Source organism: Mastomys coucha, unplaced genomic scaffold (genome assembly GCF_008632895.1).
Source record: "Mastomys coucha isolate ucsf_1 unplaced genomic scaffold, UCSF_Mcou_1 pScaffold15, whole genome shotgun sequence".
NCBI lineage: Eukaryota > Metazoa > Chordata > Mammalia > Rodentia > Muridae > Mastomys > Mastomys coucha.
The window spans coordinates 19788147-19799697 of NW_022196897.1; the positions used below are offsets into that span (position 1 = coordinate 19788147).

An 11551-nucleotide genomic window follows, 5' to 3' on the forward strand; every position below is an offset into this window, starting at 1 on the left:
CCTCCCAAGTGCTGGGATTAAAGGCGTGCGCCACCACCGCCCAGCTTCCAGCTTGCTTCCTAAAGTGACACTTCCTAAAGTGTGGAGTCCAGCTGTGGGGTCTCACCCACCACAAATTCTCTGTGGTACTAAGTATTTCAGTCTTTATTTTTACCTTATTTGTTTTTGCTTGTTTGTTTACTGAGCAAAAAGAGACACTGGCATTCAGGGAATAATGGTTCCTAATGGCTCAGGTTCCCATGCAAAGAGGTGATAAAGGACTGAGCTGGATAAAGGACGGGCTAGCAGCTGGGAGGCCTGTGGGTGTAGCCCTCCCCTAGCTCCTCTGATGAGCATCAGCAATGGATGGCGGCCCTCTGGCCCAAAGCTCCAGGGAATTTCTGCCAGCAGCCATCCTGCCCAACCCCCTCACCCCACTCCCATACCCCAACCCTACCCAACCCCTGATCCAGGGATGTGTACCTGTTCCCTTTTATAAGATGGTCTCCATCTGCCTGGCTGCAGGGAAGGCCTATGAGATCACTTATGTGAGACTGAAGTTTCACACCAGTCGCCCGGAGAGCTTTGCCATCTACAAGCGCACGCACACCAACGGCCCCTGGGAGCCCTACCAGTACTACAGTGCCTCCTGCCAGAAAACCTATGGCCGTCCTGAGGGCCACTACCTGCTGCCCGGCGAGGATGAGAGGGTGGCCTTCTGCACCTCTGAGTTCAGCGACATCTCCCCCTTGAATGGGGGCAACGTGGCCTTCTCCACCCTGGAGGGCCGTCCCAGTGCCTACAACTTTGAGGAGAGCCCTGTGCTGCAGGTCAGGGGACAGCAGGGCCTGGAGGAAGAAGGGGAGAGGAGGATGGGACATGGGTCAGGGAACAGACCTGAGAGACCTCTGGTTGTCACACCTTCAACCCTAGAATCCTGCCATCTTTGGTGGATGCCTGGTTTGTTTGTTTGTTTGTTTATTTATTTATTTGGTTTTTTGAGACAGGGTTTCTCTGTGTAGCCCTGGCTGTCCTGGATCTCACTCTGTAGACCAGGCTGGCCTCGAACTCAGAAATCTGCTTGCCTCTGCCTCCCAAGTGCTGGGATTAAAGGCGTGCGACACCACTGCCCGGCTTATTTTTATTTTTTTTTAAGTCTAATTAATTTATTTATTTGATTTTTCGAGAAAGGATTTCTCTGTGTGGCCCTAGCTGTCATAAAATCACTCTGTGGACCAGGGCTGGCCTCGAACTCAAGGAGATCTGCCTGCCTCTGCCTCCTGAGTGCTGGGATTAAAGGTGTATAACATCACTGCCCAGCTATTTTTAAATGTTTTTGTTTATTTATTTATCACTTTAATAAGCTGAAGCAGAAAGGTCATGAGTCCTAGGGCAACCTGCAGTCCACCTAGTTTCCCTCAGCTGTGCATAGGTGGGGGGCTGCCTAAGAAGAAATGTGTTCAGAGACCCCTTCCCCTGTTCTACTTGGTTTCATAGTCACAATACTTTATTTCCACTGATGAGTCCTGTTCAGTTCCCACCCAGGCCTTGACTCCCTGGTCCACAGAGGCCTCAGCATCTCCCTGGGGGCCTTCTGAGAACACAGAGCCCCAGGCTGCAGTATGCGTGCTTGCTCAGCATGCACAGGACCCTAAGTTTGACCCCAGCATCACAAACAAGAAGAAACACAAGGGTTCCAAACCTGCATAGCTCAGTGGGTAGATTGCTTGCCTAGCACGAACAAAGCCCTGGGCTCCATCCCCAACACCTCATAAAGTGGGTGTGGTGGTGCACACTTGTGTAATCCTAGCACATCGGAAGTGGAGACAGAAGGGTTGGGAGTTCAGGGCTATCCAGGGCTACATGTGAGTAGCCATCCAGGCCAGTCTGGGATGAATGCAACCCTGTCAGAGGAATAAAAGGATGGAGGGAGAGGGAAGGGAGGAGGGAGAAGGTGGACTCCAGCCTTACCCCAACCTCTCACAGTCAGACCTGCCTTCAACAGAACCCTGGAAGCACAGTGACCTTTGCAAATCCCAGCCCCAGGAGACTTGGAGAGTGACAGGGACCCGCAGCCTCAATGCCTTACAGAGTTCTCAGGACTGAGTCCTGCTGGGGTGAGGAGCAACTATGCCAGGAGCTCATTTTCCATCCTGACGGCCTGATTGCTAAGCCAGGGGCTCCTGGGTTGAATTAAAACGTTGATTAATATTCAGCCGGAGCCGCCTCTGATTATAACAGCAGGCGGATGGAAATGTCACTCTCCACGTGCATCCCCCCACTTCCTCACCACGCACTTCCACGGGGAAGCTGCTCATCCAGCCTGTGATCAGCAAGAATCTATCAAGGGTCTGCTATGTGCCAGGCAGAGAGCCCAGGGGCTCTGGCTTGTGGGGCTCATGTTCTGGGGTGTCAATCCTCTTCCTGTGAGGAGCTACCAGGAGAAAACAGAGCAGGAGAGAAGGCAGGTGACCTACACATCAGGGTCTCAGACAGGCTGCCTCAGCCACTGTACACACACACACACACCCACACCCACACCCACACACACATGTCTGTGCAGATGCCAGGCCCCACACACAGTAGTTGACATTACCACCTTCTTCCTCCTCTTCCTCCTCCTCCTCTTCCTCCTTCTCCTCCTCTTCACACCCTCAGGGGAGCTACTAACCTGGCTGCATTTACAAATGGGGAAACAGAGTCATCAAGGCATTGGGCCTTGTCACCAAATTGCACAGCCAGCAGTCCCAAGATTAACCCAGGTCCCCTAATTCCAGGCCTGTCCTCTGGATTTGTCTCAGCCAACCTGTCCCTGTGCTCTGGGACCACCCCCACTTTCCATGGACCAGAGGGCAGGATTTCCAGTGGAGCAGGCCAAGAGCACTTGCTGACGGTGTCTTTGTTTCCTTTCCTAGGAGTGGGTCACCAGCACTGATCTTCTGATCTCTCTGGATCGGCTTAACACATTTGGGGATGATATCTTCAAGGACCCCAGAGTGCTCCAGTCTTACTACTATGCGGTGTCTGACTTCTCTGTGGGTGGCAGGTAGGCTGGAAGCAGGGCACAGGGCCAGGGGGAGGCAGGGAACAGGCCCCATACCTCAGGTCTGAGAGCCACAGAGCAGCTGCTGGTCAGGTACCTGGGGTGATGGAGATGGGGAGTAAACAGGACCCCCGACACCTGCATGCACTTTAGGCCTTGCTGCTGGCTCCTTTCTGCCGCCACAGGCCACCCCCAAAACGTTCTCACCAGCAAAAAAGAGGAGACAATGAATTCACACCCCAGGCATGTGGCTGGCGTAGCAGACATGAATCCAGTGGCTCTCAACAAACACATCAGCATGCCCGGGTGTGCCCAATGGCCTGAGTCAGCTCTGCAGAACAAATACTGGGGGTGCCCTGGCAGTGTGGGCAGAAGCCTCCCTGAGCGAGACAGCTAGGCTTAAAGGAAGAGAAAAGGCTGTGAGGTGAGAATAAGGGCAGACACAGGGCCATGGACAGAGTTCATTTCTATCTCTCCACTGAGAGCCGCTGAAAGCCTCTGATTATTAAAACACCAATTTCCCCACTCCTGTGACAAAAGGCCCAACAAAGGCAACTTAAGGAAGATTTTGGCTTACCAAAGTATAGTTTGAGGGTCCAGGAGCAAGTGAATCAGAGAGAGATATGTAGCTTACTTTCTCCTCATTATCCACCTGGGACCTCAGTCAATGTGATGGCACTGCCCACTCCCAGGACTCAGGCTAGGCTGTCCCTGCTCAACGGACACTTGCATAGGTTTGTCTTCTGGGTGTTTCTAGATCTTGTCTGATGGACAACATGAGTCATTCATCCTTGGTACAGCAGTGTGGGACAGGGTGAGGAGGGGGGGCGCAGAACCTGCAGGAGGCAGGGAGCTGGGACCATGAAGATATTGTTAGGGGCCGGGCAGTGGTGACGCACGCCTTTAATCCCAGCACTTGGGAGGCAGAGGCAGGGGGATTTCTGAGTTCGAAGCCAGCCTGGTCAGTACTGCCCTCTGAAGACTTGACTTTGGGAAGCCAGGATGGGCTCTGGCTTGTGCTATGTCCCTCAGTGTCTGCTCCAGTTGGACAATACAAGTACCTCTCACCTCCAGAGACACTCTCACCTCCAAGGACACTCCCACCTCCAAGGACACTCCCACCTCCAAGGACATTCCCACCTCCAGAGACAGTCCCACCTTTAAAGACTCTAGAGAGGTCTGGAGCTATTTGTTGTGTGTAGGACCATCTTGAGCAAGACGGGAGCATGAGGCCACCATGGGCTCTGAGCCTCCAGGGATGGCGGCCACACAAAGTCAGTCTCTACCCGTTACTCTGCACTGCCCACCTCCCAAAGCACATCTTGTTGTTTTTGTGGACTTCAGCCATCTCTTGACCTTGCAAGTGCCATGAGAATGTAGGCCCGGGACTCAGACTCTGAGGACTAATGGGAGCTTCCCCCTGCACAGGACACTCCTTTCGTGCGTGCGTGCTCTTTTTGATGCAATTGCAGGATTACCTGAGGTGACCCCAGCTCTCAAAGGACTGACCCTGTGACCTTTTGCCTTCCCTGACCCAGGAAACGGAAATGACTTCTCCCTGAGTCCTAAGTCGTCCCCCACCCGCCCACAAGTTGGGACTTTGCCCAGGCAGAGACCTTCTGTGGCCGCTACTTACTAGCTGGCAGCCTTGGACAGCCTTCCAGGCCTCCGTTTCTCAACCTGCTCAAAGCCGGCAACAGGAAGCTGGTGAAGAGAGGTGTGCTGGTTAGCTAGAATTTTGTCAAAAAGACACAGGCTCGAGTCATTTGGGAAGAGGAACTCTCAATTGAAAAAAAATATCTCCACCAGACTGGCCTGTAGGCAAGTCTCTGAGATGTTGGTTTTTTTTAATGATTGACATGGCATTATCCAACCCACTGTAGGAAGTGACACCTCTGGGCAGGTGCTCCTGGGCTGTATAAGAAAGCAGGCTAAGAAACTCATGGAAAGGGGCTGGAGAGATGGCTCAGCGGTTAAGAGCACTGACTGCTCTTTCAGAGGTCCTGAGTTCAAATCCCAGCACCCACATGGTGGCTCACAACCATCTGTAATGAGATTGGACGCCCTCTTCTGATGTGTCTGAAACTCATGGAGAGCAAGCCAGTATGCAGCATTCCTTCATGGCCTCTGCATCAGCTCTCACCTCTAGGTTCCTGCCTTGAGTTCCTGCCCTGACTTCCTTTCATAATGAATGTAATGGAGATGTGTAAGATGACCAAATTGATTTTGGTTATGGTGTTTATCACAGCAACAGGGACAACAAGGTTTGTTCCATATAGTATTTGGGAACCCCAGGGTTCTCCTAATCATTCCCCCAGGTATGTAGTCAGGGCTCAGGGAGGCTCACACTTGCACTGCAATCGAGGGGTGCCCTTGCTCCTCTCAGTGTCTGTGGCAGTTGTCTCCAGGCCCCTTCTCCCGGTGTTCTCCTCAGGTGCAAATGCAATGGTCACGCCAGTGAGTGTAGGCCCAACGAGGCTGGTCAGCTGGCTTGCCGCTGTCAGCACAACACCACGGGAGTGGACTGCGAGCGTTGTCTGCCCTTCTTCCAGGACCGGCCGTGGGCCCGTGGCACCGCAGAGGATGCCAACGAGTGTCTGCGTGAGTGTTCCTCAGGCAGTGGGCCTTGAAGCTAATGATACTGGCTGGGGAACAATCCCCCAAAACCTCACAGTGGGGAGTTGCTCCTGGGTGGGCCTGGCATGCAGTGTGGGGTCCTTAGCTGTGAGGAGAGATGAAAGGATGTCGAGGGGAGCACTTGAGCCTCAGTCCTCCCGCACAAGTCATTCCAGGACAAGTCCACCCAGAGAGGCGCCTGTGGTAGGAGGGCAGGAAGGTCCCCAAACTCCACTTAACCCTTTGTTAAATGTTCCAACCCTGGCAGCTAATGAAATCCAGTCTTCCACCCCCACCCACAGGGTTCTAACCCACCCACCCCAGCCTTTCCCACAGTCCCCGGCAGTCCCCAGCAGCCCTTTGATGTTTCAGCTGTATGTATGGTGTGGCTCTGCCTGATTAACCTCAAAGACACGCTGATGCAGGGAGGAAGGGGCCCTGGAACCTTCTATAGGAACAGTGGAGAGAGAGGAGCCTTCCCAGTGTCTGTACCAGCTGCTCCAGCATCCCACTGTCCCTGGTCTGGCCCATCTTCTTCCACAGTCCTCCTCTACTTCAGGCTTCACTGTGTGGTGCTTGGAGCCAGGCACAGAATTCCACACACAGCCTCGTAGCTGACCTCCTGGGCTCAGGTCATGGCCTGCCAGAGCTGGGGTGTGATGAAGACAGCTTTTTCTTGGGACAGACAGCTTTTTTCTGTCTGCAGGAGCTGCCTCAGGGCCCAACACAGTCCTAATGAGTTCCTCTTGGCTTGCTGGTCTGCCTCCCCTAGGGAAGGTGTGCTGGCTTCCTACTAGGGCCTGTCTCTACATGGGAGGGCAGTGCTGAGAACTAGACAGCTCCTCTGCCATGCCCTTACCCACATGGTTAACTTTCTCTCCTCATGGTCACCAGCCTGAAAGATGCCTGACTCCCAGTCCAGGCAGCCTCTGAGTCCCAAATCCTTCCCCTTTACATCTTTCTAATCCCTCTTGTCCCTCTTGTCCCTCTCTGCAACCCTCTGGGTTCCTGCAGCCTCCTCTTTGGTCTCTAGTCTCCAGGGAAGGGTCTGCAAAGAGTGTAAATTCTACTCCTTCTGTCCCTCCCCTAATCACACCCCCACCAGCCTCCTCCCTGTAGCTCCGTCCCCCCCCAATCACACCCCCACCAGCCTCCTCCCTGTAGCTCCGTCCCCCAACTAATCACATCCCCATCAGCCTCCTCCCTGTAGCTCCAGGCTCCCAGCCTCCTGACACCTCTGATTCCCAATCCACTGGGCATCACATATCAGTCACATCACACTATCCCCTCCCTGGCCATCAGGAGGCGCTTTGCTTGCAGCAAGCCTCTTGGCATATACACACCCAGCAGATAACACTTCCCTGGTCCAGAGTGTCTCCCCCTGGTTAGGATACACTTGCTGCTCCATTGTCTTGCTCTATTAAAACGCCTTTCGGGCTCTGTCCAGGAGTTTTTGGAGTATTTATTAATGAAGCCCACCTAGTTCTTAAAGAGCATCCTGTTTGGGAATACCAGATGGTGGGGCTCTGTGTTCTGGGTCAAGCTGAGCCTGGACTCTGGCCCTTCCTGTTTGTCACTTGTCTTGTTGCTATGACAAAATGCTCCACAAAAGCAGGATATAAAAGGAAGGTTTGTTTGGGCTCACAGCTTGAAGGTACAGTCCCCTCACGGTGGGGACGCCATGATGGCAGGAAAGTGAAGCAGCTGGTCACATTGCATCTGCAGCCAGGGAGCAGGGAGAGATGAACGATGAGAGATTTTATATATATATATATTACACTGATATTACACTGTAGCTGTCTTCAGACATACCAGGAAGACACCAGATCCCATTACAGATGGTTGTGAGCCACTATGTGGTTGCTGGGATTTGAACTCAGGACCTCTGGAAGAGCCAGCCACCAGTGCTCTTGACCGCTGAGCCATCTCTCCAGCCCCCTGTGCCATCCATTTTCAATGTGGGTCTTGCCACCTCAGCCTACTGTAGAAATCACTGAAAGGTTTGTGTCCTAGGAGGTTGACAAGATAAAGCAAGCACACCCATCTTGGAGATGCCTGCTCCAGAGAGCCGAGCCTCTCAGCCCCAGCAGAGGCCATCGCTCATACTCACAACCCTCCATTTCTCCCAGCCTGCAACTGCAGTGGGCACTCTGAGGAGTGTGTGTTTGACAGGGAGCTCTATCGGAGCACAGGCCATGGTGGGCACTGTCAGCACTGCCGTGACCATACAGCTGGGCCACACTGTGAGCACTGTGAGAAGAACTATTACAGATGGGACCTGAAGACACCATGCCAACCCTGTGACTGCCACCCAGCAGGTGAGTGGTCCCAGCTCCACCCTCCCTCATCTCCTACCCTCAGCTCCTCCCATCTCCACTGCCTGTATCCCTCCTCTTCAGGCTCCCTGAGTCTCCAGTGTGATGACTCTGGCACCTGTCCCTGCAAACCCACCGTGACGGGCTGGAAGTGTGATCGCTGCCTGCCTGGATTCCACTCACTCAGTGAGGGCGGCTGCAGGTGAGGATGTGCGGACTGGTAGTCTGTGTCAACCATGCTGTGTGTTTGTGCCAAGTCAGACACAGAAGGAGCCGGGTGGTGGTGGTGCACGCCTTTAATCCCAGCACTTGGGAGGCAGAGGCAGGCAGATTTCTGAGTTCAAGGCCATCTTGGTCTACAGTGAGTTCCAGGACAGCCAGGGCTATACAGAGAAACCCTGTCTTGAAAAAACAAAACAAACCCCAAAACAAACCAAAAACAAAAAAACAAACCACAGAAGGAACAGAGAATCCTAACTGCCCTCACGGTTACATCCTCACCTGACATAACTCCACCCTGTAGCTACTGGGCCCCACCAGCCTCATGAGAGATAAAGCTGCAGACACAGGAAGGACTAACCAGCTCACTGAGGTAGGGGTTGGGGGAGATCTGGGAGGCCCACTTGCTGAGAGAGACACAGAGCCCCAGGTTGAACCTGAGACCTGATGAGCAAAGGACAACCAAGGCTGAGGTGAGGGGCAGATGAGACTCAGGTCTGGAAGAAGAAGAGCCTAGTGCAAGGGCCCTTTGGAGGAGCTGAAGGGAGGCTGTGACCAGGGAGGCCAAGGTAGGTGTCTGTGTCAGAGGCTAGGTGAGGCTTTGACAGGAGCATGGCTGGCCCTGAAGAGGGAAGAAGGAGATGAGCAGATTTCAGAGCCCAAACGTGTGGTGACAGGCATCTGAGGAGGAGGACGAGATGGGGACTGATTCTCATGGCAGAGGGCCAGGGGGAAGCTGGGCAGGGAGCCAGGCATTATATTCATGTTTGGAGTGCGTGGTACCTACCTGGTCATGAGGAGAGGGACCAGCAATCTGCCACAGGCTGGATCTTAGAAGAGGGGCCAGACACATTTACTAGTAGTTCATGGTGGAATCCACAGTGACCAATACTGCAGATAAATTCAGAAGCACTTTGTGGATGTAGTCTTATAGAGCCTAGGCTGGCCTCAAAAATCACTACATAACCAAGAGTGACCTCCTTTGGGAGTTAAAGTGTGTACTGTCTTAGACAGTTTTATGTGGTGCTGAGGATTGAACTCCGGACTTCATGAATGCTAGACAAATTCTCTACCGTCCCCTAGAGGCACTGTTAAATGGGCTTGTGATGGCCAAGGAGACAGCTCGGTTGGTAGTGTTTGCCATGCAAGTATGAAGATGTGAGCTCAGACCCCCCGGGAACCAGGTAAAGAGCACAAAAGCCGGGTGTAGCAATGGGCATCTGGAACCCAGCACTGAGAGCTGGAAAGGTGACAAAGACAAGCAGGTTGCAAGAGCTTGCTGACCAACCAGTCTTGCCCAATTGGTGGGCTCCCATGTTCAGTGACAGACCCTAACTCAAAAAATAGGATTGAATACAAGAAGCAGGCAGTGGTGGCACATGCCTTTAATCCCAGCACTCAGGAGGCAGAGGCAAGTGGATCTCTGAGTTCAAGGCCAACCTGGTCTACAGAGCAATTTCAGGAAACCCAGGGCTACACAGAGAAAGTCTGTCTTGAAAAAACAAAACAAAACAAAACAAAAGTATATAAAAAAAGTGGAATACAAGAAATCTAACTTTAATCTATGACCTCCACACACACATGCACACTCCTTTGAACACATGCACACACTCCTGTGAACACATGCACACACACAGGAGAAATAAAATAACACCAGTGTCTCCACACATTTAAAAGGCCAGGGTTTAGGGTGGAGTAAGTTCCTGCCTATCCCAGCACAACAACAACAAAAAACAACCAATAAACCCCTGGACCTGCTGCTGGTTGCTTCCCAGGTCCTGGCCTCAGGGCCTCTGCACACCCTGTCCCTCCCTCCCTAGAGCCTGTCCCTTCTCCCAGCACTGTCTCCCCAGCCTGTGCCGCTCACTGTTTCCATGCTTTGGTCCTCAGTCCTTTGGCACTGTCCCCCTTTGAGATGCCCCCTGCTCTTCCCCTGGTCTCTCTCATTCTGCAAGGCCAAGCCCATCTCCCTAGAACTGCCTCACCACTGTCCATCTCCCTCACAGCATATGTCATATGCCTGCTTGCCAGTCTGCCTGCCTGTCTGTCCTAACTGGGCTCTGGGATCTGTGAGGACAGGTACCATGTCTTACCAGATGGGGTGTGAGAGATGGATGGATGGAGGAGTGAGTTGAATGGAAGGGCAGGTGGGAAGAGAAGTGAGTAGTTGGATGTATGGATGTACCAATGAAGGGGACAGGTGGGTGGATGCTAAGCAAGAGCATGGATGATGGATAGATAGATGCACCAATGGGGGACAAGTGGGTGTATACTAAGTAAGAGCATGAGTGATGGATGGATGGATGCACCAATGGGAGGGACGGACAGTGGGGCGGGGCATCGTTGCATGGGTAGATGGGGTACTTCCTGCTAAAATGGAACCAGCTAAAGTGAAGGCAGGTACAGTTTCTTGGACTATCCTACCCCTGTTTTTCTGAGGAACAGGGAAGGGCATGAAGAGTTCTTCAGAGAATGGGATTTCCCCACTATGGACTTTCCCAATGTTTTTTGTTTCTTTGGCAGACCCTGTACCTGCAGTATCGCCGGCAGCTTGGGCACCTGTGACCCCCGCAGTGGGAACTGTCCCTGCAAAGAGAATGTAGAAGGCAACCTGTGTGACAGGTGGGTGTGCTGAACTACATGGAGCTGCCAGCCATAAGGCACCAAAGCTGTGTGGTGAAGGGAGAGGCGGGGCAGGGTCCTCAGAGACTTAGGCAAGCCTGTCACCCCACGTTCTTGCCAAAACTTCGGGGCCCTGCTACCCAGGAAGCTACCTATGGTGGACTGAATATGCTTGGCCCAGGGAGTGTCACTATTAGGAGGTATGGCCTTGTTGGAGGAAGTGCGTCACTGAGGGGGTGGGTTTTGAGATCCTCCTCCTAACAGGGTGAAAGCCATTCTACTCCTGGCTTCCTTTGGATAAAGGGGTAGAACTCTCAGCTCCTCCTGTACCATGTCTGCCTGGATGCTACCATGCTCCCCCCTTGATGATACTGGACTGAACCTCTGAGCCTGTAAGCCAGCCCCAATTAAATGTTGTCCTTGTAAGAGTTGCCTTGGTCATGGTGTTTCTTCACAGCAGTAAAATACTATCCAGAGGCCCTGTGGGCACTGCTTATATTCTGACCCAACACCACTGAAGGTTTCCTAGCTGAGGAAATGCATCATTGCTTCAAGATCAGAATCCTGAAAAGAAAGCTCTAGAAAGATAGGAAGAGCTTATCTAATTCAGGCAGCACATACCTGATAAAATATTTCAGCTCCTTTGCCTCACGCCCATGGCAGACATTACTAATGGAGAACTGTCACAGCTCTCCTATCTCACACCAGTGGCAGACATCATTAATGGGACACAATCTTTTTTTTTTTTTTTTTTTTT

At 52.7% G+C, this 11551-nt stretch overlaps 1 protein-coding gene and 1 long non-coding RNA gene across 2 annotated transcripts in view; one reads left to right on the forward strand and one right to left on the reverse strand.

The window, feature by feature from the left end:
- Nucleotides 1-11551, forward strand: part of Lamc3 (laminin subunit gamma 3) — a 61587-nt gene that overhangs the window by 10582 nt on the left and 39454 nt on the right. The window contains exons 2-7 of the mRNA XM_031369766.1: nt 505-809; nt 2895-3025; nt 5457-5623; nt 7768-7956; nt 8038-8155; nt 10696-10794. Of these exons, the coding sequence (XP_031225626.1) occupies nt 505-809; nt 2895-3025; nt 5457-5623; nt 7768-7956; nt 8038-8155; nt 10696-10794 (1009 nt within the window). The remainder of the gene's footprint in view (nt 1-504; nt 810-2894; nt 3026-5456; nt 5624-7767; nt 7957-8037; nt 8156-10695; nt 10795-11551) is intronic.
- On the reverse strand, nt 8495-10365 carry LOC116089981. The gene is made up of 3 exons (XR_004118515.1): nt 10266-10365; nt 8960-9063; nt 8495-8794 (listed from the first exon to the last, which is right to left on the reverse strand). It is a non-coding gene; the product is annotated as an uncharacterized LOC116089981 (long non-coding RNA).